Source organism: Nycticebus coucang, chromosome 14, assembly GCF_027406575.1.
Source record: "Nycticebus coucang isolate mNycCou1 chromosome 14, mNycCou1.pri, whole genome shotgun sequence".
NCBI lineage: Eukaryota > Metazoa > Chordata > Mammalia > Primates > Lorisidae > Nycticebus > Nycticebus coucang.
This window is the reverse complement of record NC_069793.1, coordinates 15,892,903-15,920,132: the sequence shown is the minus strand read 5'-3', so window position 1 is coordinate 15,920,132 and position 27,230 is coordinate 15,892,903. Positions and strand designations below refer to the sequence as shown.

General features: G+C 36.4%; 2 protein-coding genes and 1 pseudogene across 2 annotated transcripts; all 3 read right to left on the bottom strand.

The window, feature by feature from the left end:
* Positions 1–5,219: 5,219 nt before the first annotated feature.
* Positions 5,220–6,143, bottom strand: LOC128564315 (olfactory receptor 5M3-like). The gene has a single exon (XM_053559809.1). The coding sequence runs from the start codon at positions 6,141–6,143 to the stop codon at positions 5,220–5,222; it is 924 nt and encodes a 307-aa protein (XP_053415784.1).
* A 10,555-nt stretch (positions 6,144–16,698) lies between these two features.
* Positions 16,699–17,637, bottom strand: LOC128565691 (olfactory receptor 1030-like; annotated as a pseudogene).
* Positions 17,638–26,257: 8,620 nt separating this feature from the next.
* On the bottom strand, positions 26,258–27,230 carry LOC128565469 (olfactory receptor 5M8-like). Its single transcript, XM_053561943.1, has one exon. The coding sequence runs from the start codon at positions 27,209–27,211 to the stop codon at positions 26,279–26,281; it is 933 nt and encodes a 310-aa protein (XP_053417918.1). The 5' UTR covers positions 27,212–27,230; the 3' UTR covers positions 26,258–26,278.

The window sequence follows — 27,230 nt, the reverse complement described above, 5'->3', positions numbered from 1 at the left end:
GCATTAACTTAAAAAAGAATACTAGTTAAAGTTGTCTAAAAATTGCATAAAATGCCTTGGAATATATTTATGCATAAGCTGCAAAATCTGTTACAGAGTTATTGAAATCTCTATGGTCTTTAAATTAATACACCTATGCACAGATTATGTCAACAGATTATACTCAATTTCTGGTTAGAGTGGCTGCCTGAGCTTTTCACTACTATGCAATTATGCAATTTTCAAAGATTATCAACAGAAAAATTCTTAGTTGTAAAATCAGATTTAATTGAATAGTACCAAGGATGGCACAGCACAAGTAGGAGTGTAGGAGATGGCATTGTTAGTACTTTCCCGGAGTGAATACAAGAAAACTTGAGCTGCGGTTACCATGGTGATGGATAGCAACAGCAAGGTTACAGGAAAACTGTAGTGGGTAGATAGGGGGTGCTAGGTCCAGAAAGAAATACAGGATTTGGGAGTTCACAAGTATTTACAGGATTTCCTCACCTTCTAAAGCGAAAAAATATACATACCTTCCTTTATTGCATGACTCTATTTCAAATTATATTACAGATAAATGTGGATTTTTATTTTCCCCAGAAGGTCCCCAGTCCCTTGGCACCAGAGATGAGTTTCATGGAAACCAATTTTTTCCATGGACTGGGCAGGGGGTACATTGGATACCCACAAATGCTCCATCCATGTTAAATGTCCCAGTCAAAGTTCTGCTTCTATTGTCAGACCCTGGTTGAATTCTGGCTCCATGACTTATTTCTATAAAACTTTGTTTTACTTTGTATTTATTTTTTTATTTTGTTTTATTCTTGTTTTATTTTGTATTTATTTTATTCTTGTTTTCTTTTGTATTTAATTTATTATTTTGTATTTTACTCTTGTTTTATTTTGTATTTAATTTATCTTTTCCTCACTATGATTTAATAATAATATCTATTTCATTATGATCATATGCCAGGAGTAATAGTAGAATACATTCCATTAATCATTTATAATAATCAAATAATCTAATCTTTATTGAAAATGTATCTCTTCTGTTTTTCTCTTTTTCTCTCTCTCACACACACAATATAACATGAAATCATTACTGTAAAGAATAAAATAAAATTTATGATGCAAGCTTCAGCTGGAAGTTTCAGATAAGTGCATTTTTCACCAACCTGAGAATGAAGACCAGTATCCCCAGTAAGGCTGTGGAGTGGAAGAGAGAATTCTATATGAGGGAATGATAAATAACTTACACTTGCCAAAGAGAAACTGCGAGTCCACAAGAGAAGCCTCCCTTAAATGTTTGCCTTGGGAAACAAGATGCAATTTAAGAATGTCCCCTTGGAAAAAAAAAAAAAAAAAAAAGAATGTCCCCTTGGAAATGGCCCTGGGGAAGTATATGTCTAGAGAGAGAGTCACTTGTTGAGTGTGGGGCATTTTTTTTTGGGGGGGGGAATGTATCCTATTAAATCTATTAATAGGTTTACTTAACCTGTATACAACAATTTTATGTTTTATACTTTACATTCTGTGCCGCTTGCATTTTCAAGTGAAAGAGGACTCAAGTGTTATTTTCTGTAATTAAAATTATAGCATTTCGAAGAAGGAAAAAATAAGCTGTTTTAAATACTTCATTTTTTTTTTATCTTTTCCTGGAGCCAAGTCTGCCTTCGTGCCCCTGGGTAGAATGCCGTGGTGTCATAGCTCACAACAACCTCAAACTCTTCAGCTCAAGAGATTCTCCTGCCTCGGCCTCCTGAGTGGCTGGAACTACAGGCGTGCACAACAATGTCTGGCTAGTTTTTTCTGATTTTAGTAGATTCAGGCTCTTGCTCTTACTCAGGCTGGTCTCAAACTCCTAAACTCAAGCAATCCACCTGCCTCACCCTCCCAGAGTGCTAAGATTGCAGGTGTGAGCCACCATGCCCGGTCTCAACTACCTCATTCTATAAAGAAGGAATATACTACTAGTAGTAATATAGTAACAGCACCATGAATGTATTTATTGAAATAAATACACACCAAATACTATGCTAATCTAATTTAATTTTTGTAATTCAATCCTGAGGCAATTATCACTCCCTTTTTTTTTTGTAGAGACCGAGTCTCACTGTACCGCCCTCGGTAGAGTGCCGTGGCGTCACACGGCTCACAGCAACCTCTTAACTCCTGGGCTTAGGCGATTCTCCTGCCTCAGCCTCCCGAGCAGCTGGGACTACAGGCGCCCACCACAACGCCCGGCTATTTTTTGGTTGCAGTTTGGCCGGGGCTGGGTTTGAACCCGCCACCCTCGGCATATGGGGCTGGCGCCCTATAAACAAGAAACTGACTCTCATTTTCTCCTCCTCTTCTCCTTCTTCCTTCCCTTCCCCAGCTTCTGGTAACCACCGATCTAGTCTCTCTATTCTCATGAGGTCTGCCTTTCTTTCTAGTCCCTACATATCAGTGAGAAAATTTGTGTTTCTGTCTTTGACTTATTTAGCTTAACATAATGTCCTTTAGCTCCATCCGTGTTGCTGCAAATGACTGAATTTCATTCTTATTTTATGAACAAACAGTATCCCATAGTGTGTGTGCTACATTTTCTTTGTCTGTATATGTGTTATAGGAATTAGGTTGGCTATTGCAAACAGTGCTGCAATAAACACGGGAATGCAGATATCTCTTTTTGATATATTGATTTCCTGTCTTTTAGATATCTACCCAGAAGTGCATTTCCTGAGTCAACTGGTAGTTTTCAATGCAGTTTTTTGAGGAACCATCATAACGTTCTCTATAGTGGCTACACTAATTTACATTTCCATCACAGGGGATGAGGGTTCCCCTTTCTCCATATTCTTGCCCAGAATCTCTATTACCTATGGAATGAGATGCTGTCACAGCATTTTGGTTCCGATTTGCATCACTAACCATCAGAGAAATGTAAATCAAAATCCATTTGTCTTTATTGTCATAAATATGCAGAAGACAAATTTCTATTTCCACAGTACACACATTTCTATTCTGCTTGTAATGAGAATGGAACATGGGACATATAGTTTGTGGATGCACTGATCTAGAGTAATTAAATAGTGAGCTTTTCAGAAACATTAACTAGGTCCAAATGAAATATATTTTTAAACTATATTGGTCATATATGAGTGCAATGTCCAGTACAAAAGTTTCCTTGACCAATGCTTCTTATCTGGTTGATTCACTCTAGATACTGAAACTTTGAATTAAGCTGCATTTTAGTGAGAAGCTGAAAGTAAAACCATTGTTTTAAATCATATTATAATCAATCATTTAATAAAATGATATCTTTACCAGCGGTCAGGTATAAATGTCAGAAAATGTATGCTGGTTTATCTTTTGATTATTTATGATGAGAGCAGAAAAATCTTTTATCAGAGATATTAATCTGCCCAAAAAGAAAAAAAAGAGAGATATTTATCCCTTTTAACATCAAACAATTTATACCAAAATTCAAACTAACATATAGACTTAAGGTAGAAAAAAAAAGATTGTGAGACACAAACATGGTTAACTACTGAACAATGCATACTGAGGACAAATGTTAGGATTGTGTTAAAACAGTGCTAAAATTTTATGTAAAAATCCATTTACATATAAATAGGTTTAAGCAATTTTTAGGTAAAATGGAGTTCATCAGTATTCTGTAATCATGGAAAACAAATGAATTTTACTTTTTTTGCTAAAATTATACATTTACATAAAACCTAAGTTGAGAAGTATGTTTACATAGAAAACACCTCAGAAATAATGTTCAATTCTAAGAAGGGTACCTCCAAATAATTATTGGTGTTTTCTTCCAATGACTATACTTAGCGTAACTTTAAGCACATTATGTTTGACAGTCTGACACTTCTAACAACATGGCTGCATCTATAGGAGAAAGTAGGCTTAGTAATTAGAGTTCATTCATGGAGAAGCATCACTCTGTTATTTTGGAACTTTTAGTGCAGGACCTCTAAAGAATCACCTTTAGAACTAGGAATTTTGAGATAGGACATTTATGTACTCTTTGACATGCACCACCCACCCCCCACAAGAGATCTTGATGAGAGGGGGCTCTGCACAGTAGAAGTGGTTGATTTCAAAGTTCCCACAAAAGTACAAGCCGTAAGTCCACAGCATGTAGATGAGACTGACAGAGAATCCATAGAAATAGGAACAGATATAAGAAAGGATCTAAATCAATGCAGCATTTAACAGCAAAATTGATTTTTTTTTTTTTAGAGCTAAAAGTAAACTTGAAGACAGTTGAAATAATATTCATAGTGTGTGGGTGTGGTGGCTCACCTCTGAAATCCTAGGTGGGAGGCCGAGGCAGGTGGATCCCTTGAGCTCAGGATTTGGAGAACAACCAGAGAAAGAGTGAGAGACCCAGTCTCCAGAAATAGCAGGGCGTTGTGGCAGGCGCCTATAGTCCCAGCTACTTGGGAGGCTGAGGCAAGAGGACAGCTGGAGCCCAAGAGTTTGAGGTTGCGGTGAACTATGATGCCAGAGTGACAAAATGAGGCTCTGGTCTCAAAAAAGAAATTAATAATGTAAAACTATAGAGCTGATGAAAACAAAATAAAAATTCATGTCCTTGAGAATATGGAGCCAGAGTATATAAGCACAAGGACAGATTGGTAGCTAAGATAATCAGCAATAACAAGAAAGGATGAAAGCATACAATATTATGAATTTTATTTCTTCCTCATGAAATTTACAAAGGGATATTTCAGATCATGGTAGGAGGTTCTGTTCTGCACTGTCATTCTGGATCTCAAGTTGTCAGGTCCTCTGTTCTCTACTATGTGTAATTTATAAGGTCACTTGATTTTCACTTTCTGGCTGTGGGATATTGCAAAAAACGTGGGAATGTGTCTATGTTTTTTAAACACCTACGTCTGGAAGTTTAATATATAAAAATCATACTTCCACAGGTAGAAACTAGTGACATTGCAAAAGTGGTGGATAATGTCATTTGTAGTGAACAAAAACTTCAAGCAACAACACTCTTACCTCAACACCATTATTACTTTTTCACTTATATCTATTTTTGTCTATTCATTGAAAATACAAACAACAAATTTCCTTAAAATTATCCAAAATAAATAGTTAATTTCCACCCCTTCTGATGAACTGTGGATCTCATTGTCTGCTTTACATGTTTATTTAGTTTATTTTTTTATTTATTTTTTTTTATTAAATCATAACTGTATACATTGATATGATCATGGGGGTTAAAATGCTTTACTAATTGCTTTGCTCATGGCCTCCTTCACATCCTTGTTCCTGAGGCTGTAGATCATGGGGTTCAACATAGGAATGACTGTAGTGTAGAAAACAGCCACCATTTTCCCCTGCTCCACGGACTCCTCAGTTGGGCTTCTAAGATACATGAAGAACAGTGTCCCATAAAATATGGTGACAGCTGTTAAGTGGGACCCGCATGTGGAGAAGGCTTTCTTTCTTCCTTCTGCTGAACGCATTCGTAAGATAGCAATAAGGATAAATATGTAGGAGATGATAATAACCAATAAAGAATAAGAGAAGTTGAGACCTGCCAATGTGCGCATGGTGTATTCTTTAATGAAGGTCCCCGCACAGGCCATTTTGATGAGAGCTGGGTCCGCACAGTAAAAATGGTTGATCTCAATGTTCCCACAGAAGTACAAACCATGGGTCCACAGTGTGGAGATCAAACTAATAAAAAGGCCATATATGTAAGGGAAAGAGATCAGTCGAATACAGACCGTTCTGGACATTCTACTGTCATAAAGTAGAGGGTTGCCAATCGCCATGTATCGATCAAAGGCCATCACAGCAAGGATGAAGACTTCTACGTGCACAAGGGCAATGAAGAAAAAGCACTGTACTATACACCCAGGATAGGAAATGGTTTTGGTCTCAGATACCAAATTTTCCAACATTTTAGGGGTGACGTTGGAGGAGAACCACACATCTGCAAAAGACAAGTGACTGAGGAAAAAATACATGGGGCTGTTGAGCTGGGGGCTGACCCGGATTAATATGATCATGCCAATGTTCCCAATCAAGGTGGTGATGTAGACCAGCAAGAAAACCAAAAAGAAAAGGAGCTGCAATTCAGGACGACTAGTTAGTCCCAAAAGAATAAATTCTGTCACGTCAGTAAAATTGAGCATTTTCTTAAATCTCATCCAAAGATAGATGCATTTTATCTAATGAAATAAATAGAACTTGGTAAATATGCACATTTAATATAGCCATTCCTCATTTATATTATATTTTATAATATAAATCATTTCATAAACCATTTAAACCATTTCATTGCCTTTGCTGTGTTTTAATTCCTTCTCTTTTCTTTCTCAGATATATTTTCTTATCGGTATTTATTTCTCCCATGTCTGTATACATATACATGAGACTTTTATGCAGAAAGTGGTTAAATATTATAAAAATACAGAAATACAGTCAGACAATTCATTGTATCTGATTTTACTTGCCTAGAAACTTGTAGGAGAATTTTTGTTCTTACTATTTTCTAGAAAGACAAAGACCTCTTATCTCTGGCCTCAACTTTCAGAATGTGTTTATATTTGATTTATTTGCTAGATTTGTAGAGTTTATATGGTCTATCACATATTATAAATTCATTCAAAGCCACAGTCAAGGAAGTACTACTTCATAATCCGAAAATTAAATAGTACTCTCATTTAATAATCATGCAAATTTAACATCTTTATTATAAAAAATGACTTAATAAAAATGTGTACTTTATTGTTATATCCACTACTCACACCAGAACAAAAAGAAAAACAGATGGTTTTTTCATTGATCCAGCAATTATCAATTTGTTACAAAATAAACCTAAAAAAGAATTGAAGCCTTGCTAGACTTTGTGTTCCAAAAAAATCTGGTGAAAATGAACTCGAGCATCACTTCCTCTTTAGATAGCATTCTCCCTTGACCTAGAAGGTTTAACAACTTCTATGGCAGCATCTTCCCTTCCCTCTGCCTCAGAACTTTGAGTAAAATAGAGTAATAAGATACTGAGTGAGGCCAATGTTATTCTACTGTAAATACGTAAGGTTAAATTAATAAAATGTCTAAAATATACCAGAAAACTAAAAATACTTCTTAGTAGAATAGGGAGGGAGCTATTTTGGGTTTTGATCACAATATAAGATGATAAGCTACCTGGGTTCTAGTATATTCTAATACTTCAGTTTAAATATTTGAGCTCATTTATAAGCAGTAATTTTATACTTATATTCTGTTGATTCTTCAGCCAAAAGATTACACACTGGATAATTCTTTTTTTTTTTTTTTTTTTTTGTAGAGACAGAGTCTCACTGTACCGCCCTCGGTAGAGTGCCGTGGTGTCACACAGCTCACAGCAACCTCCAACTCCTGGCTTACGCGATTCTCTTGCCTCAGCCTCCCGAGCAGCTGGGACTACAGGCGCCCGCCACAACGCTCGGCTATTTTTTTGTTGCAGTTTGGCCGGGGCTGGGTTTGAACCCGCCACCCTCGGCATATGGGGCCGGCGCCCTACTCACTGAGCCACAGGCGCCGTCCCACACTGGATAATTCTTCATAAAACTATCATAGATGGTCTCTGGTGATGATGAATTGCTGAGAGATAATAAAGAGTAACAACTCGGGTGATTTACTTATTGCAGTAAGTATTACATATTAACAACTTTGAAATATTTTGTTAATAGTAAAATAATCAAAGTTCACTATCCTGCTTTAGTGTGTCCAGTACTGGCTAAGGAAATGAAGTACCTGGGTAAAGAATGTTCTAACTCTTAATGGTCAAGAGTGTTACTTGCGAATAACTCATATTATGGGAATGTTTTCCTTATGTTACTGCAAGCATAATACTTGAGATAAGAGGAGGAACAAAGTTAATATAAGTCTCAAATGTTCATGTTGTTGAAAAAAATGTGTTTTTATAAAATAGAAATGAATTTGGTAAAAATACCGAGAAAAAGAGTCTTTGGTCTTTAACATACTCTGGTCTTGTTTTTTGACTATCTTGTTTTAATGTGTTACCTATTCAGAAGGAGAAAAGTAGTTGTAATATGTCTTCATTTTGAAAGAACTGCTGCCATTTTCACAGTAACTATTGTGTGTACAGAGGCATGCACACTCCTACACACACAAAATTTGTAAAAGAACAGCTCAATTGATAGCTTCTCTATCACCTAAACAGTGAACACTTTGTACCTACCTCATAGAGCTATAAAGAAGATGAATGAAATATGAAATGGAAAATGTCTTTAATAGATATTAAAACATAGTAGTGCAACAACAGAATATATTAACATTATCTGAAATCTATTTTTTTCAGAAAAATTTTTGAAGCAGTAAAAACTTGAGATTCGATTGCTTTAAAATAATGCGTTACCCATCTCTGGAAGATTGTTTTTTCTGAAAGAAAGAAATGGATCTCTTGTGAAGATTAATCAAGATGATAAAAATAAAGGAGTGAAAGAGTATCTAGCACACTAAAAACCATTGGCTAGTGTCATGGTACTTTTCATCAGTGTTATTACCTACATGCATTCATAATAACATTTTCATCAAATCCCTCTTGTTATAAACCTTCCAATGAACTCCTTATTGGCAAGTAACTTTGTTTATTGCTAAACTGTGTAGCTCAAAACTAAAACACTCACTAATGTTAGCTCATGTATATACCAGAGTGTACCCTTACCAGTGATTTAATATCTTCAGGTAAATGTCATTGGTCTCCTATTCAGGTTTAAGTCTTTGCTATTTTGTTTTCTTATTATTTATTTATCTAATGCTTCCCAGAAAACCCACTGGTTCTCCTTTTGTGCATCCATAAATATTTCTAAGGAACCGTTTCTTGTCTATAAAGACACATCCCTTTTTCTATTCATTATACAGGTTTCATCTCTTTCTCCTTATTTCATAGTATATTTTTCTATCTTAGTTTTCCTGTTATATCTGGGACCCCCAGTACTCATCTCTTTGTTGGAATTCCCATGATATAAATAAAATAGAGATTGGAAAAACAGGAAATTATTTCCTCTCTTTCTTAGAACATTGGCAGTGACTGAAGCAAAGTTGAAGGAGAAACATTGTCAGTGACCTCTACCAAAATTCCAATGGCTGAGAGAAGTGTTCCTTTATTTCACTGTGAATATGTAAAGAGAGAAAACAAAGTGCAATCTGTGTTAACATATCCCCTTTTCATGAGATCGCAAACTAATACAGCTTCTTAGAAAAGAATTATGGAGAATACATCCTCAAAGAATGCAAAATAGATCTTCTATTTGATCCTGCAATCCCATAACTAGGCATCTACTCAGAGGAAAAAAAAAAACAAAACATTTTATCATAAGGACATTTGCACTGGATTGTTTAACTATAGCTCAATTTACAATCACCAAGATGTGGAAACAACCCAAGTGCCCATTAACCTGGAATGGATTAATACCCTATAGTGTGTGTATTCCATGGAATACTACTCAGCCATAAGAAAAGATGGAGACGTTACATGTTTTGTATTTACCCTGATGGAGCTGAAACACATTCTTCTTGGTAAATTATTACAAGAATGGAAAACCAAGTGTCCAAGGTACTCAGTACTAATATGAAGCCAGTAAAGGAATTAATTCATGTCCACACAAGAGAAAAACACAATTTAATTCAAGCTGGGTAGGGAGGCAGAAGAGGGGAGGTGGAAGGGAAGAGGGGAAGAGAGAGGTAGATTGGTGTTCTCCCACTTAATGGGCACAATATAAGGGTACATGAACACCTCCTGGACGCACGCTACTAAAACAGGGACCTTACCTAACAAGCACAAACATTATCACCTAATCATTTACATCCTCCTATTAATCTGAAATAAAAAAAATACAGGCCACAATAGAAAGATGTTAGTTGTTTCAACAAAAAAAACTGGGAATCTAAAAAGCCTACATTAAGAGACTAGTTAATCATGGTATGCCCAAATGAATATCACGCAGCCCTTGAAAATTATTTGTTTCAAATTTGTAAGCCATGTCAAAGTATTTATGATACTAAACAAGGCAGAGCACAAAACTAAATTCAATAAGAACTCAGTGTATTAAAAATATTAAAAAAGACTAGAAGGAAATAAACGAGAACATTGACAAAAAAAAAATCCCCTTTCCTCTGCAGAGAATTCTTTTTCCTTTTGCCCTCTTCATATAATTGGCTGTATTTCACACACTTAGTCAAGAAATCTGCTGGTGTTCTCAGCCTATTCTATGCAGGGTCTCTGAGGGAACATTTTTACAGAATTATAGATTTTAATCAGGGATAAAGAAAAAAAATACAGGGTGGCCATGAAGTTCGTGTACAATTTTAAATTGCACACTATTTCAAATTGCACACAAACTTTATGGCTACCTTGTATTTAAAATAGACCATTTTAACTGTCTCTTTTTCACTCATGGTCAATGTAGCAAAAACATATAAGAAACGAGTAAATGATACTAATCTTCAAGCACTCAAATTCTGAATGTACAATGAGTGAGTTAAGACAACTCTAAGAAAGCCTCAAATTTTAGTAATTGTTTAATGACAGATTTGAACTAGGCAACAGAATGAGATACGAATTGCTGAAACTCTTCCGAAACCCATCTGAGTTCACTACCAGCTCAGTTGTTGTAGGATATATGAAGAGTGAATAATGATCACTCAGCCTAGGTAAAAATTTCCTGGTTTAGGCATGCAAGTTTTCATCCTGGGATACCCGTGGTCCTAGGCAAACCAAGAAGGCCGTCTACCATCAGAAGAGTTGGAACCCATTATATAAACTGCAAGGGATTTATAAACATCTTCATAGTGCTATTTGTAACAGTGCAGGGAATTCTACAAAATACTATGCCAAACGCACTTGTTCTCTCAGACTGGCTCCATGTTAAGCTCCAATCACAAAGGACAGATAAGAAAGAATAAAGAAAGGACCGAGTGCTTTCTAAGCAGTGTGGGATCATTTATTCATGTCTTGTGGACAAGACTTCTTTGCCAATAATTGAGCTTGTGAATGTACTGTTGGTGTTGCATAGATGCCAGCACATATAAAAGTTTAATTCAGTGGCTGTTCCCATGTATGAAAGAGAAGGATAGAGACAGAGAGACAGAGAAATTAATAATGACACTCATGCTAACAAGATAGTGCCTTTAGTAGAAAAAAATAGAGACACTATTATTTGGTTACCATTTAGTGACACTTTACTGGAAGGACTACCGTTGTTTAGGTAAAATAGCGTGCATTTCTGTCACTAGATGAATTACCAGTTCTTGCACCAGGGGCATCAAGCCCAAAAGCAGCATCTAAACTGACCTTCAGTGTAGCAGTGAAGAGTCTCTGATCCCACTTCCTGACAGCCCTCCACAGAACATTCTCTTCCTACTCAGAATCGCAAGGAAAACCTAAAGGACTGATACTTCAATTTTGTAAAAACACACATATTTCCCCTGTGCCTATACCAACCTGGGCATGAAGAAAAACCTGTTTTGGAGACATCCCATCTGTCACCATCAACAAATGATTCAGAAAGATTTATAAAGGTTGGGTTTCCCAGTCTGGGACATTCTCACTGGAGAATACAGATCAGCACATGAAGCAATTAAAATGTTGCATAATGCATCATGTGTAATGGAAAGTGAATCTCAAAAGCAAAATATCTCTCAACAGAATTAGAACTTTAAAAAAAAAAAGGGCTAGAACAACTTCTTTCTTCCTGTTTAAAATGATATCTCTCTATCCTAGGGTCGGTGTTGCCTTTATTTGGAGAGGAAAAAAAGATCTTGGTTTCCTTTGTAATGATAATAATTGCAATACTGCAGTCATAACATATATTCAGATGATCTATATTCCTCAGTTGGCAAACACTGGCATTTTTCTTTACATTAGTTAAGAAATCCCTTCCCTTTTTGAATAAGAATGTTAATTAAAAAGTGAGATAGTAAAAGAGCAAACATTACCTAAGCAAGTGGCACTGATGACCCTACGTGGGCTTCTCCTCTCTGCAATATAATTCTCTGAAACCAACTTAATTCTTAAATTAGAATTAATAGTTTTCCACCTTTGTTTATTTTTTCTTTTTAAACATTGTAGAAAAACAACTGCCTTGACGCTTTTTTTAATTGGTGAAAGATGATTTCTAAGGCTATTTTCTTCATTTTACTATTTATACCCATTGAAGACATGCTTAAGAACTACTATTTGAATTTTGATTGACAAAGATAATATTGTTTATAATTGTTTATAATTGTAATGGGTATGATTTTCGGTTCACGACCTTTATATCACAAGGCATACAACTTTATTTCTCTAATTGCGATTCCATTGTGTAAGGTAGAAGAAGGTAATTCGATGATTTCTCTCTCTACTTCCCACGGGACTGCATCTGAGCTCAACTGCTGCCTGCACTGTATGATTCTCAAGCTTGATGTCATTGCTTGATGCCATCATCATAAATATTAATATTTATTTATATTTTTACATATCTGGAATAATTTAAATAAATCATACCAGCTCTCATGGACCTTTTATTCTTTTAATACATTCTTATCTGATTACTACTATGTTTTCCATATTTAGAACTCTGAGACCTTCCGATAATTGTTCCAGTTATTTTCATCCCTCAAGAAGAAGGGAGTGTTTTGAAGCAACCATGACATATTGGACCACAGAGGATCTTTGGAAGCTCAGACCCTACCTCTCCGAGCACAACACACTGCAATCATTACTATTTTGGCTGCTTGTTGCTTCCAAGATTTAAGTAGAAAAAATAATACAAGCCATTCGATTACCTGAATTCTGCAAAGCTAATAGAATGTTTTTGATGTCTCTTCTTAATTTCTTCATATAGTTTAGCGAAAGAAAGGAAAGTCAGGGATTCCCCCCTTTCTGAGGCAAACACATAAGTGATCACTTTTAGCTTACCCTTTGTCTCTCTTGTTCCTTCAAATTAGGGTATTTCTCTAGAAGTCTTAATAATATATCTTTCACAATTTTTAAATTTCTGACTCTCCTTTACCTTGCAATATGCTATTGTGATGCTGTAGTATAATAAAAAATCTTTATAATTTCCTGGATGAGGAGAACCATAAAGGTAAAAATTTCTTACTCATAACTTTTAACCACATCTGCATTTATGTCAATGAGATAACTTTTGGAGATCCCCTAAACATGGAGCACTGGTTGCCAGAGGAACCAACTACATGCATGATGAGAGGGTCATAACTTTCAGCTCCAGTCTTTGACCACTAAGGAAGGAGGAGGGGATAGAGACTGACCTTATCACCAGTGGCCAATGGTTTATTCAATCAGCATGTGTATGGAGCCTCCACAGAACCCAAAAGGATGGGGTTCAGAGAACCTCTGGGTTGGTAAGCACATGGAAGGGCTAGACAAGGGTCCTCAAACTTTTTAAACAGGGGGCCAGTTCACTATCCCTCACACCATTGGGGGGGCCGGACTATAGTTTTAAAAAAAACTATGAAAAAATTCCTATGCACACTGCACATATCTTATTTTGAAGTAAAAAAACAAAACAGGAACAAATATAATCACCCCACTGCATGCGACCCATGGGCCATAGTTTAAGGACCCCTGGAGAAGGATGGGTGATGTGCCTGCAGGGAGCATGGAAACTTCATGCCGCTTTCCAAATGCATTGCCCTATGCCTCTCTTCAATCTGGTGTTTCCTAAATTGTATCCTCTTACGATACACTAGTAGTCTGGAAAAATAATTTTTTTCTGGGTTCTGTGGGCCATTCTATCAAAGCCAAGATAAAGTCATAGGAATCCCCAGTTTATTGCCTGCTCATCAGATGTACCAGAAACCCACATTTGCTATCAGTACCTGAAGTGAGAGGTGGGGCAGTGGAATCTTGTAGGACTGAGCCCTGAGCCTGTGTTGAATTACATTGTGTCAAATTGTAGAATTGGTAACCATGGAGAATTGAAGAATTTTTTGGTAAAAAGAAAAACACACATGCACACATTAGAACACAGAAGTGTGCATGAACTTTTACAAGGAAAAGTTTGAGGTTTTTTTAGTAACATTAATTATATAATATTAATTAACATTGACTCACAATTGTTAATGATGATTTAAAAAGATGGTTTTGGCCATCTATCAGCCCACAAGTTTTTATTAAATGCTCACAAATCCCTGGAGACCATATAACATTAATTTTATCTTAAACACAACAGTTAACATATTGATACTTGTACCTGCAGTGGCCAAACTATTTCAGTCCACAGAATTACTTATTGAACTGATTTTCTAGTTATTATTTGTTAATCAATATAACAAAAGGTGATAGCCATTGCATGTGAATTACTGCCTTACCCATTCCCTGAACTTGCGTAAAGCAGGATTAGATATGAGAGGAAACACTGTAAGACTTGGGTAGTACTTAGGATTCCAGTCTGATCCTCTTTGCTAGAAGCTGCTTCTCTTATCATGTAGTAACTCAGCCTGTGATCCCTAGAATTTTTGTGTCTGGACCCAATCTTTAGATGGCTGGATAATGTGCTATTGATACAAGCCTAGTAACCTGGTTCCAGCTCTTTCCTGATTCTTGGGTTAGAATTTTTTTTACACCAGATTGTTTCTCACTTGAGAAAAACCCTCCTATGACTTAGGTCTATAAAGAACACAAGTGTTCTCCTCTGACACAAATTATAATTGTACACTTTCCTTTGTTGCTGAGATATTTTAAGAGGTAATATCAGGGGTGGTGCCTGTGGCTCAAGGAGTAGGGCGACAATCCCATATGCCAGAGGTGGCGGGTTCAAACCCAGCCCTGGCCAAAAAAAAAAGAGGTAATATCAGGCCATGGAGAAACTAAGTAAGAAATTTTAGTGCACACTGCCTGTTCATCAATTTGACATCACAACGTTGACCATTCTCAAACAACCTCAAAGGACTAGGAGTACCATAATATAGTTGAGGGCATATTAGAATCCCACGTGTACTAAGGGGGAGTGAAATGGTAAGAGTGGAATGGCACGCATGGAAGGCGAAAATACAGTAATAACCATGTACCCTGGAGAAAGCCTCCAGGCTCATGCTGACATCAACCACAATTAAACCTAAACAGCATAATTTGTAAAGTAACTTAAGTGAAATAGACATTAACAAATGGCTTGTGGTTTTTAAAAAGTCCATAAATACACCTGAAAAAAGCTAGGAAAGGTCTTAAAATTAGATAACATATGCCCTCGACCTACATGAAGAAAAAGATTCTTCTATAAATCCTTGATTTCTAAAACAGACAGATTCTATTAAAAAACATGTCCATTGGAGCATTCTATGATATCACAAGAAAAAGTTAGCTGTAATATTCAGCTCTGGAAAGATGTTTAATTTATATGACTAAATAATATACAAGAGATTTTACTTAGCATTTGTGAAGACTTCATCAGTTACCTAAAATCTTCCCTTACCTGTGAAATAAAATGTTATTAATTTCAACTGTTGAATAACAATAGAATTGGGTTAGTAACATGTTTATGAAGTGAGAAAGAAGAGCGAGATATGTGCATTTTTAAAAAATAAAAACATCCGTTATTAAAATAATAATTATCTATAGACACATATAGAATTCTCTAAAGTGGTTCAGGTTGTACAAATATACATCATCCCATGGTTAGGTAGTGTGGCAAAGCATCCCCCACAAATAAAACAATGGTTAACTTTAGTCTACCCTTACCGGCAAGCTTTTTGTTCTTAACTATACTCACTATTACCTAAAGCTTTTTGATCAGATAATCTCAATAATATGTAGTTCTTAAGTTATTTATTCCCATCAAGTGGTTGGTGCTTTATATCATAAACAAAGATTAATTAAAAGCACTTTCACTAGTTAAGAAAAGTTGCCAAGAAGTCTTGACTGGAAAGTAAATTGAAGGTTATTAGCAAAGCAGATGTAAAAAAGTGAAAACGGATTGACTTGTACTTATATTCAAGCCTGTGTATGTCTGTGTGCATGAGTGTAGTAATTTGAATAAAAACGTGTTTTATTCCATCAAAGCTCCTCAGAGCTACATTGTCTGTCTTCCTCCCATGTGACTTTGCACATTATTCACCAATGGAGTAAAGTTTGCTCTTTAATTGCAAGTATAACATTCATCTTTCAGCCTGATAACAGTTTCCTGGAATCAATATTTCCCAGACTGTCTTCTAGGGAAATATGAGAATATAATTACGTTTTGACATACAAGATAAAGACAAACATTTTATATGAAAGATTTAGAAAACTGGAAAACATTTTCACATGTGGGCTGGCTTTCTGGCATTTTGGATCATAAAGGGACCTTAAGAATGTAAGTTATGTTCAAAGTAACACAGGCTGAAGGGAGTCTAGAGACCAAGCCTAATAAAACTGGTCTATAGGTCAAGATCGCTGCCTCCAGACTACTTTTCTGACTTGAAAATTAAACAAAGCAAAAGTTCACTGTTTTTTTAAACTACTTTCCTGCCCCCCCAAAAAATGACTCTAGGTCATACAGCAGGAATGTGAAGGAACGGCCTAAATGGTACTTCCTACTTCTTCCCATTTCCAGCCACTTTTTTCAGGAATTTGAACCCAATCAGCAGCATAGCAGAAAGTTAGAAACTTACTGTTCATAAGCAGCCTAAAATGGAGTGTCTACCCGGTTAATATTGCATTCTACTCTTTCTAGAACTTGTTAAGCTCGTTCAAAGCTTTCATTTGCCTGGTTTCCGCTTCCCTATGACTTTCCTCAAGGCCTCTTTCACGTCCTTGTTCCTGAGGCCATAGATGATGGGATTCAGCATGGGGATCACCGTGGTGTAGAACACAGCCACCACCTTGCCCTGCTCCACCGACTCCTCGGTGGGGCGTCTCAAGTACATGCACAGGAGGGTTCCGTAGAAGATGGTGACGACCGTCAGGTGGGAGCCACACGTGGAGAAAGCTTTTCTCCTCCCTTCTGCAGATCGGCTTCGGAGGATCGCCACGAGGATGAACACGTAGGACGTGAGGATGATCAGAAGGGACTGGGCGTTGCTATAGCCGGCAACTATGAACATGGACAGCTCTTTGGCGTAGGTGTCCGAGCACGCCAGTTTGATCAGAGGAGGGTCCGCACAATAGAAATGGTTGATTTCGTTGGCACCACAGAAGGAGAGGCTGTAGGTCCTCAAGGTCTCCATCACGCTGAAGAGGAAGCCGTACACGTAAGGGACAATGACCAGGCGGACACAGACGCTCCTGGACATCTTGCTGCTGTAGAGCAGCGGACTGCAGATGGCCATGTAGCGGTCGTAGGCCATGACAGCCAGCATGCAGTGCTCCGTGAGCACCACGGCGATGACCACGTAGCACTGCACCAAGCAGCCTGCGTAGGAAATGGTCTTCTGCTCCTATAAGAAATTTTCTAGCATCTTGGGAGTGACATTGGTGGAGAAACACAGATCTAGAATGGATAAACTAGAGAGAAAAAAGTACATGGGAGTGTGAAGTCGAGAATCGATTTTGATTAAAACAATCATGCCCAGGTTTCCTACCACAGTGACCACGTAGACAAAAAGGAATAGCGCAAAGAAAGCCACTCGCAACTCTGGACGGCTCGTGAGACCCAGGAGAATGAATTCCGTCACCTGAGTGTAGTTTCTTACGGGCATCTCTGCAGCTCATTTATGAGGCATTGGTTTGATGATCTAAGGAGAAACAGGAAAGGATTTCTTTTCATCACTAAAACGCAGTTAAATTTTATACTTTGTTCTAAAAGATTGAAAAGGTTTCAGTAATATTATGTCAGTGGTGTTTTTGTGATTAGGTAGGAATAGATACACTATAAAGCAAGTCCAAATGTTCTTCATCCAGTCATTCACATTCAATCTGAATTTGTAATCATATCGTGCAAATAAGTTGGAGGTTTAAAACAAAGTTATAAACTGGACTATCTTTATAGTTGGGGAAATTTACTTTAGAACTCTAGATAATATATGCCGAAGAACAACAATAGACATCAAAATGCTTAGAACATCTATCTACATGGTTTCATAAACACATGAAGATACACAGGCATTTGGAAAGAACTTTAAGGATAACGCAAGCCAGTTTTTCATTCTGAAGTCTGAGAATTGGAATCCCAGGGAGGCAAAGTGACTTTTCCCACTGAGACCCTTGTTCGGTGATCTGCTAAGGTGGGATACATTTCACCAAGATGATAATATAACTCTTATGAGCAGTTCTTATTGTTGAACCTGACAAGAAATTCTATTTATTTGGGTTGTTTTTGCTGATGGGTATGTGTATGCTGTTTCTTTGCTTTGTAAGTTAATTGTGGGATACCTATGTAAACAAGCCCTTTTATTTGAGTCTTCAACATTCATGTTATGTTGTTAAAAACATTTCTTTCCATTTCCATACCACAATTTTGTCAATCTGCCTATTGGATTGAACAAGCATATTTATACTTATTCATGTATTCATATCTCAATTCAAGTGTGATAGTATATTCATTGCTCTTCGGTATCTTAGCATATATTTTAATTTGGTCTCACATTACAATTCCTTGCTATTTTATTATTATTTATTATTTATTCTGCTGCACAGAATCACCATTTAGTCCTCAGCTAGACTTAGAGTCCCTTTGATATTGCTGTACAAAGAGCCCTATATCGGTGAATTTTAAGGGAATTAACTCAATAACTCTAAAATGTTGAAGAATTTATTTCTTATAAGGACAGAGCCTTACTCTCTCAGCCAGGCATCATCATAACTGACTATAGCCTCCAACCATTGAGTTCAAGTGATCCTCCTGCCTCAGCCTCCCCAGTACCTGAGACTACAGGTACACACCACATACAAAGCTATTTTCTTATGTTTTGTAGAGACAGGATTTCACTATGTTTCCCAGGCTGCTTTTGAACTCCTGGCTTCAGGCAAACCTTCTGCCTTGGCCTCAAAAAGTGCTGAGATTACAGGCATGAGCCACTGCACCCAGCTGCATTTTCAGTTTCTCTAACTAAACTTACTCCCTGTTAATACCATACACACAGAAAACGCAAAGATCTGATCTGCTTTGATGCCATTTCCACATAAACTTAGGTCTGCTGAACATCTGTGTGTGTGTGTGTGTGTGTGTGCATGCGCCTTAAAAAATGGAGAGAGATGTTTTGTTCATTGAGAGCAGGAAAAGATAAATCTCTTCAAAATGATGCATAACGTCAATTAAATTACCATCAAAATTCTAACCTAATTTTTTATAAAAAAAGATTCTAAATTTATATAAAAAGTAAAGGTCTAGAAAGTTAATATCTTCCAAAACAATAAACAGAGCATCACTTATTAGATATAAAGACTTATTATAAAACTTTATATTTAGGACAGTGAGTTATTGACATACAATTGGAAAAAAAATACTGTAACCTGTATTCCAGAATAGAAATTCCAAAAACAGCTCCATACATAGATAACTCAATATATGACAAATGAGGCATTTCTGATCAGAGTTGAAATGAGGAACTATTTAAATATTTTCTGTTGGCTTAATTGATCATTTAAATGGAAAAATCATTAAATTGTATCTTTACTTCACAGCAGACACTGAAACATTTTTTAACCTTATCTGGTGGGTGTATTCTTATATTTTATGGAGCTTATAATTTATAAAGATGGGCTTTTATACTGAATTTTTTATGAACTGTTTTGAATATATAATACAACAAAACAAGGTAAAATATTGCATGTGTTGGCATGTCTTTAAACTTTAATTTACAAACAATCTCAGCATACTAATAATTGCCTAAAATAAAACTTACATCAAAATATTTCCCTGCCATGGGTTAATGCTGACATTAGAAAATGTCACTATCAGAGGACTCATCAGAAGCTATACAAAATTTATCCTTTCTAAGAAGGCTCAGTAAATCAAGGTAAAATAAACACTTAAATTTTTTACCTACCCTAAGTCTACTGGAGACATGTTAGCTATTAAATACAATAATATGAGGTCTTTTGAGAATTGTTCAGCTCTAACATGGAATGTTTTAGTTCAGAAAACACATTAAATCCCTTTGTAAAACCTTGTAAGCCATTCATTTATGTAACAAGTAATTATTGGTTATTTTTCAAGTGCCAACAGAACGATGGATGCTAGAAGTAGGGTTGTGGACAAAATAGAAGGAATAGTTTAAGTTATGTGAATAACCAGGCTCAGAGAATTTGTTTTTGGCCCCAGCTCACAGTTCAAGACCAGAAGAACAAAGAGAGGGATCATATAGGTCCCAGTGTGGTGATTTTCTTCTATAATACTCTATTTGCCCAGGAAAGTTAATCTCTTCCTTCAGTTGAATTGCCTGCTTCAGTAACAGATAACTGTTGCCTAAAGTGTTACGATTCAATTCATTCAATACTATTATCTTCCTATCCTGTTGCAATGCTTGCAGCTGTTGGCTACTGGAGGAACCAAATAGAAATAAAAGAAGTCCTGGTGTTAGGGTTTTCTTGGAGGTACAGATAGGGACAGACATTGTGACAAGGATAAGAAATAGAGGAGGAAGAAGAAAAGTCAGCCTAGGTCTCAGTGCCTTAAGAATAGGAAGAAATTTGGGCCCAGAATCTAGGATAGAGCCAGGAATTGTAATTTAATTGGCAATGAGGAAGACAAACTTCTCTTTGCACTCATAGCTGATGAACAACTTCTCCAATCTAACGTCTGTGTTTTAGAACTGACTGAGTCCCTAAGGAGCTTTGCAAAGTTGCTCAGGCCCCACTAGCCATCTAGACATGAATCCTTTTTAGTGGATGCTATTCTCACTAACCATATTTGAATTCCAGAATTGTGAGACAATAGCAAGCAGAGGCAACTAAATACAATTACAGAGCCCATGGGTAATTTATCATGCTGCTGCCCATAGGCCAGAAACACGCATAGCAAAGTGTTCAGATGCATTCTGTAAACTTGATGATGAACCAAGAATGATTCTGAGTCTGCATGAGCAGTCTAGAGAAACAGCATTCTCCACATCACCTTACTGTTCAGATTCTTGCCCTAATTAAGTTATTTGATTGTAAGTAAACTGATTCATATTTTAAGAATCTTGGTGTAAAAAAAACGAAATCAAATAATATTCTTGAAAAAAATTGGAAGTTTCCCTGGAGTACAAGTATTGCTTGGGAAAAACCAGATTCTAGACAGAAACAAGACATTGGGAAATAATTCAGAATCTTATACAATAAAAAAGAAGGACTTAGAAGATGTGCTCACCTAGATTCATTCTCTCCACACAGTGAAGCTCAGGAACAATTTTCCCATTGTTTAAGAGTCACAAGAAAAAGGTTGTTTGAGCTTCAGTTTCCTTTTTACGGGTCAGAAAAATATTTAAATGATTAAGTTACCTAGACATGAATGATTTACAATTTGTCTCTTTCATGTGGAGATTGGTAAAAGCAGACTACACTAAGACATTAGCAAATGGTAAATACAAAATTATTATTATTTGAAACTGATAATAGTGAACACGACTGTTGGAATATCCATAATAAGAATTCTACTGAAATATCTTAAAAGTGAAAGACAGCATCAAGTAAGCACCCTTCAGATTTCTTTCATGGCAAATGCATTGCTTTGCAAATTTACCTGAAATTACCTATTTCAATGCATCACTACTTAAAATATATACAATTTAATAAAGAGAATATATAAATCACTAGATATTAAAAAATAACACTAAAACACATTTCCTCTCCTACCTGTGAAAATACAGGTGTCTCCTTGATGACCTCAAGGGTCAAATTCTGGCCAGTGCTGGATGATTTATATTCACAATATTGACATCAGCATTTATGTCAGGAGGATTCCCAAATGTGTCAAGAAAAACAATTAGAAGTGGAATCCCAGTGGAGAATATCCTCTGAGGGAGAAATGCTAATTGATGGTACTGTACTGTCTTGAATCAAGATATTAGAAAAATGTCCAAATTTTATACACCTGAAGTGCAGTGTAACTGTTTATTATGAATACTATGGTGGTACTTTTGACAATACCCAAGACCATACCCTGAGGACAAGTAACTTTTCATAAAACTGAATTCAAGCAATGGTCCTCACCATTTCAAGAACACTACCGTAGTTCCTACATTAATTATCCTTCAACAAGTTCACACAAGAATATTTCCTAAGTTCAACGTTCAGTGCTGTTTAATTGGCATAATCCCTCCTCTAAAGGGGTTTGCAAGTTGCTGGTGTGCCTTATAAATAGATTATACTCATTACAAGTAATTGATTCCCAGAAAAAAATAACAAAACACAGGGAATGCCACAGATAAGAGAAACTGATAACTACCAAGGACAAAAACAGTACCTGGCATAGCCAATAGTCATTAAGGATATGTTGAATAAATTAATGACTTGCATATTTAACTTACTATATCTGTCATGCTTCCCTATTTAGAAAACTTTCCTAAAATTAACTCCAAAATTGAGCTCAGAGCATACGTGCCTCAATATGTATGGAGGAATATGTACATTACAAATAATATTTGATATTCGCAGTAACCCCATGGAACGGGTGTCAGTAGTGCTATTTTGTAGTTGAATTGACTGATACTAAGAAGCAACTTCTCTAAGTTTACATAGCTAACAAAAAAAAAATTAAGGAAAACTGGCACTCAGACTCAGTTTCAAATAATTAGGAGGCCAACCCTTTCCTACTGTACTCTTCTGTCTCAGTGTGAGGAGAATATTTTGTTAGTTGGTAATGAGAAGTACAGAGGCAGCTTGTTGGGTGGCATCAATTTTGGGATGGTTGGCCATGGAAGGCATCACACAAGAATGTACTTTCTTCTCTGTATTGAATTTTATTTTTTATCTCAGTAAGTGATCATTGATTCCCACCAAACCTCTTTCCATCCTGAGCAACAATTCTGCTTCTTAACACCTCGAATCACATCTCAGTCTTTCTTTTGTCCTGTGCTGTCTCATTTATTTCTGTCAAGTTATTATTATCATCATCATTATTGTTATTTACACATTGAATGATTTTTCAATTATAAAATTGTTATAAAAATAAATAAAATGGTATTTGTGAGAGTGATAAAAGTGATCAGATGTTTCTCAAATACTATGATAATTATAAATCAATCTCAAGGAAGATGCATTGCTACAGAGGCATTTTGCTCGAAATTCATTCCCTTAAATTCCTTCGGTATGCATGGTTCAGCATTGACTTTTGCCTGTCTCTATCCAATGAATAAACAACATATAGTGTGTGATCCTTCCTATCAGGTGCCAATAAAATTATATCCTCTAATTCTCTAATTCTTACTCAGTGTTCGATGGACATGCAATGTGTCATTTATGATAAAGAGCATGAATTTTTACTAACCCAAAGCGATCATCTGTTCTCCACCTAGAATGCATGATAGAATGGGAGAAGAGAGTATCATGGAGAAAAATCCGCAATTGGCCATAAATACAGGCAAAGGCAGAAGGAGGAAGGGGTGGCACATTATTACTCATTCAAAAACATGAGTGAACATCATCCCTTTTTGAGACTATAGTAAGTAGATTAAAAATTAAAAACATTGGTGGTGGAGTATTATGCTGGTCACTGTGGAGGATGGGTCTGAGAATTTCCTGGAGAGCTGGTTTAGTTACGGCCAATTTTTTCAACATGTGTATGTCATTAAAGTATTTGATTTCTCCATCCCAAGTGAAACTCAGTTTAGCTGGATACAGGATCCTGGGCTGAAAGTTTGATGTAAGCATTCCAAATTGTATATAAAATCAGCACATTGTACCACATAAAAGCATTGATGTATACGGTTATGATTTAATAAAAAAAAAAATAAAACATTTCCAACTGCAAAACAAAAAAAAAACAATAAAAATTAAAAACAAAGAAAAGACATGGCCCCTTTCTTTAAGAATTCTCTATATTAGTGGGAGGAACTGAGGTATATGTGAACAATTATTTTATCATGTTTAAATGCAATGATAGAATTGTAAATGTGTGGGTGAACCATAACATGGTATCTACAATGTATTAGAGAAACCTTGCAGGAGAAAACAATCCTGCAGTTAAGTCTTAATAAATGGTAAACAAAAATATCTAGTGGAGTATGGGAATTGATAGTAGAAAAGCCCATTAATTGTCCTATAGTATTCTTTTGCTTAATAAAAAGAATAATAATTTTTAAAGCTTGATTAAATTATTGTCTCATAGTTTATCTAACCTGAGGGAATATTGGTCAAATATTAGACAATAGTAACTGAAATATAGACATGTAAGCAAAGCACTGCAATCTGTTGGTCTCGGCAATGCTGGCAACCTACAGCACCATCCAGTAACATGGTCCCCTATTATTTCTCCACGTTGTTAAGCTCCAGCTATGTGGCCTTTCTTTCTGTGGCTCCAACATGCAGGCTTCGTTCCTGAAACTTTGTACTTGCTGTTAATTGTCTTGGTTACAGATCCCAGAGATCTTCTGATGTTTGCCTTCTTCTCATGATTTAGGCTTTGACTCAAATGTCGCCTCCTCCAGAGTCCTTTCCTATTCATCGAAATTAACCCATGAGCACAACCATCCCTGATGCAGCTGCCAAGTCATTCTTCAGTGAGTATTCCTGCTTTATATTCATGGCACTGACTAGTAACTGAAATGTTTCCTTGTCTGTTTGTTTAGGTATCTGACTCTCTGAGTACCCTGCCCTTAATAAATAATAAAGGGCTTTTTTCCATTTTTTTGTATTACTGAATGTCAAGTTTATAACATATTTTCCTATAATTGATAAAAGTTGGATGAACAAATCATAGGATTATTATCACTAAATTATATTATTTCTCTAATTAGTGAAGAATCCAATGGGAGGACAAAGGACTTCTGAGAAACAAATACGAAAATTATAGATCACTTATTCTTTTTGACCCTATAAGAAGAGCTTTATACGTTAATGGGAAAAGAGGAAAAGTAGCTACTATAGAAAAAGTAAAGCAAAACTAGAGACAAGTATTAACTATGAAAACCAAATAATTAAAACCAATTATCAAAACCAAAACAAATGATCATAATCATAGCATTTCTCATAGTGTGAATAATTAATATTAGCATTAGTGATGCTCATAGTATTATTTACAGGATTCTTCAGGTATTACTAAATTATGTCTATAGTAATTTTAAATATAATTATTATTAAACCAAAAATTCAAATGTTGCTCCATTGTGAAAATGAAGAAAAAGAGTGCTGGTTGTAGACTACAGGTGAAGGGATTGGTGAAAGAAAAACAACACGTTATCTCTAATAAATATCATTGTGTGTGTATATATATGTAATAATTATAATAAGCAATTTTAGCTAACCATATGTGTATATAAAACCATAGAAAAGAGACTAGAAGAACACAAAACAGAATATCAACTGTGATTTCATCAATATTTATAGAGTTTGCTGTCTATTTTACATAATTCAGACTGTTTGAATTTCTTTAGTTAATACTGCATCAATCAGAGGAGGCTATTCTGTGCCGTGGAAGGAAGCAAACTCTACATATTCTACAAGCTTATGAAAACTAAGTATACGTAGCATCCATTCTACATTTCCACTGAGAGTTGCCTGAGGCCTCTTGGTTGATGTCGCCTCACTGAGTAGCCATCATCTTAGTTCTTGCTGGTCACTAAGGGATAAAGAAAATGACCCATTGGAAAGTGCTCTCAAATGCAATTAAATGCTAACCATGGAGTGACTTATCTGAATTCTAATCTAATTTTCAATAAATAGTCATGTGCTCCCACCTAAACCCAAGGAATAGAAAAATTAAGTCATCCTTTGCACAAACAAAACAAAATGAAAAACTTAAAATACCTGGTAAACAAGATCAATGATAACTACAACACTAAATCTTTTTCATCAAAATTTTATGTGTTTTTATTTTGGAAAACAATGTTTTAATAGCCACAGAGTTCTTCATTTGTTTACCATATTTCTTTTTTTTTTTGTAGAGACAGTCTCACTTTATGGCCCTTGGTAGAGTGCCGTGGCCTCACACAGCTCACAGCAACCTCCAACTCCTGGGCTTAAGCGATTCTCTTGCCTCAGCCTCCCGAGTAGCTGGGACTACAGGCGCCCGCCACAACGCCCAGCTATTTTTTGGTTGCAGTTCAGCGGAGGCAGGGTTTGAACCCGCCACCCTCGGTATATGGGGCCAGCGCCTTACTGACTGAGCCACATTTCTTATTTCATCATTAATTCTGTCCTTAAAGTTAAGAAATAAATCTTAAGAAAAAAACCTTTGAAACCAAAATAATAGTGATTTCATTAAGAAAATTTCTTCCTTGACAGCTCTTTGATTAATGCTTCCTTCACATCTTTATTTCTAAGACTATAAATCATAGGGTTCAACATGGGGATTACTGTAGTATAAAATACAGCAACCATTTTTCCCTGTTCCACAGATTCCTTTGACGGACGTCTGACATACATAAAAAATAGAGTTACGTAGAATATAGTGACAGCTGTCAGATGGGAGCCACAGGTAGAGAAAGCTTTGTGTCTGCCTTCTATGGAGCGGATCCTCAAAATAGCAGAAAATATATAAAGGTAGGAAATAAGTATGATGCAGAGAGAAAGTGAAAGGTTGCATCCAGCCACAACAAACATTGATGTTTCTTTGTGGTGAGTGTCAGAACAAGCCAGCTTAATCAGTGGAGGGTCAGCACAGTAAAAGTGGTTAATTTCATTGTGGCCACAGAAGGACAAGTTGTAGGTCCACATGGTCTCCATCAGGCCAGTGAGGGCTCCATACACATAAGGCACAGAGACGAGGGCCATGCACACACTCCTGGACATTTTGCTGCCATAGAGCAGAGGGTTGCAGATGGCCATGTACCGATCAAAGGCCATCACAGCCAGGATATACATCTCCACGTGGACCAAGGCAATGAAAAGGTAACACTGCACCAGACAAGCAGGATAGGAGATGGTTTTCTTCTCAGAGAGGAAAATCTCCAGCATCTTTGGAGTCACATTGGAGGAGAAGCAGAGATCCACAAAGGACAAGTGGCTCAGGAAAAAGTACATGGGTGTGTGGAGCCGGACGTTGATCTGGACCAGTACAATCATGCCCAGGTTCCCTGCCACCGTGACCACATAAACTGCCAGAAAGAGCACGAAGAAGAAAACCTGTAATTCCAGGTAATCGGTCAGTCCCAGAAAAATAAACTCAGTCACCGAGGTGAAGTTTCTTCTCATAATTTCCTTCAATGGGTGA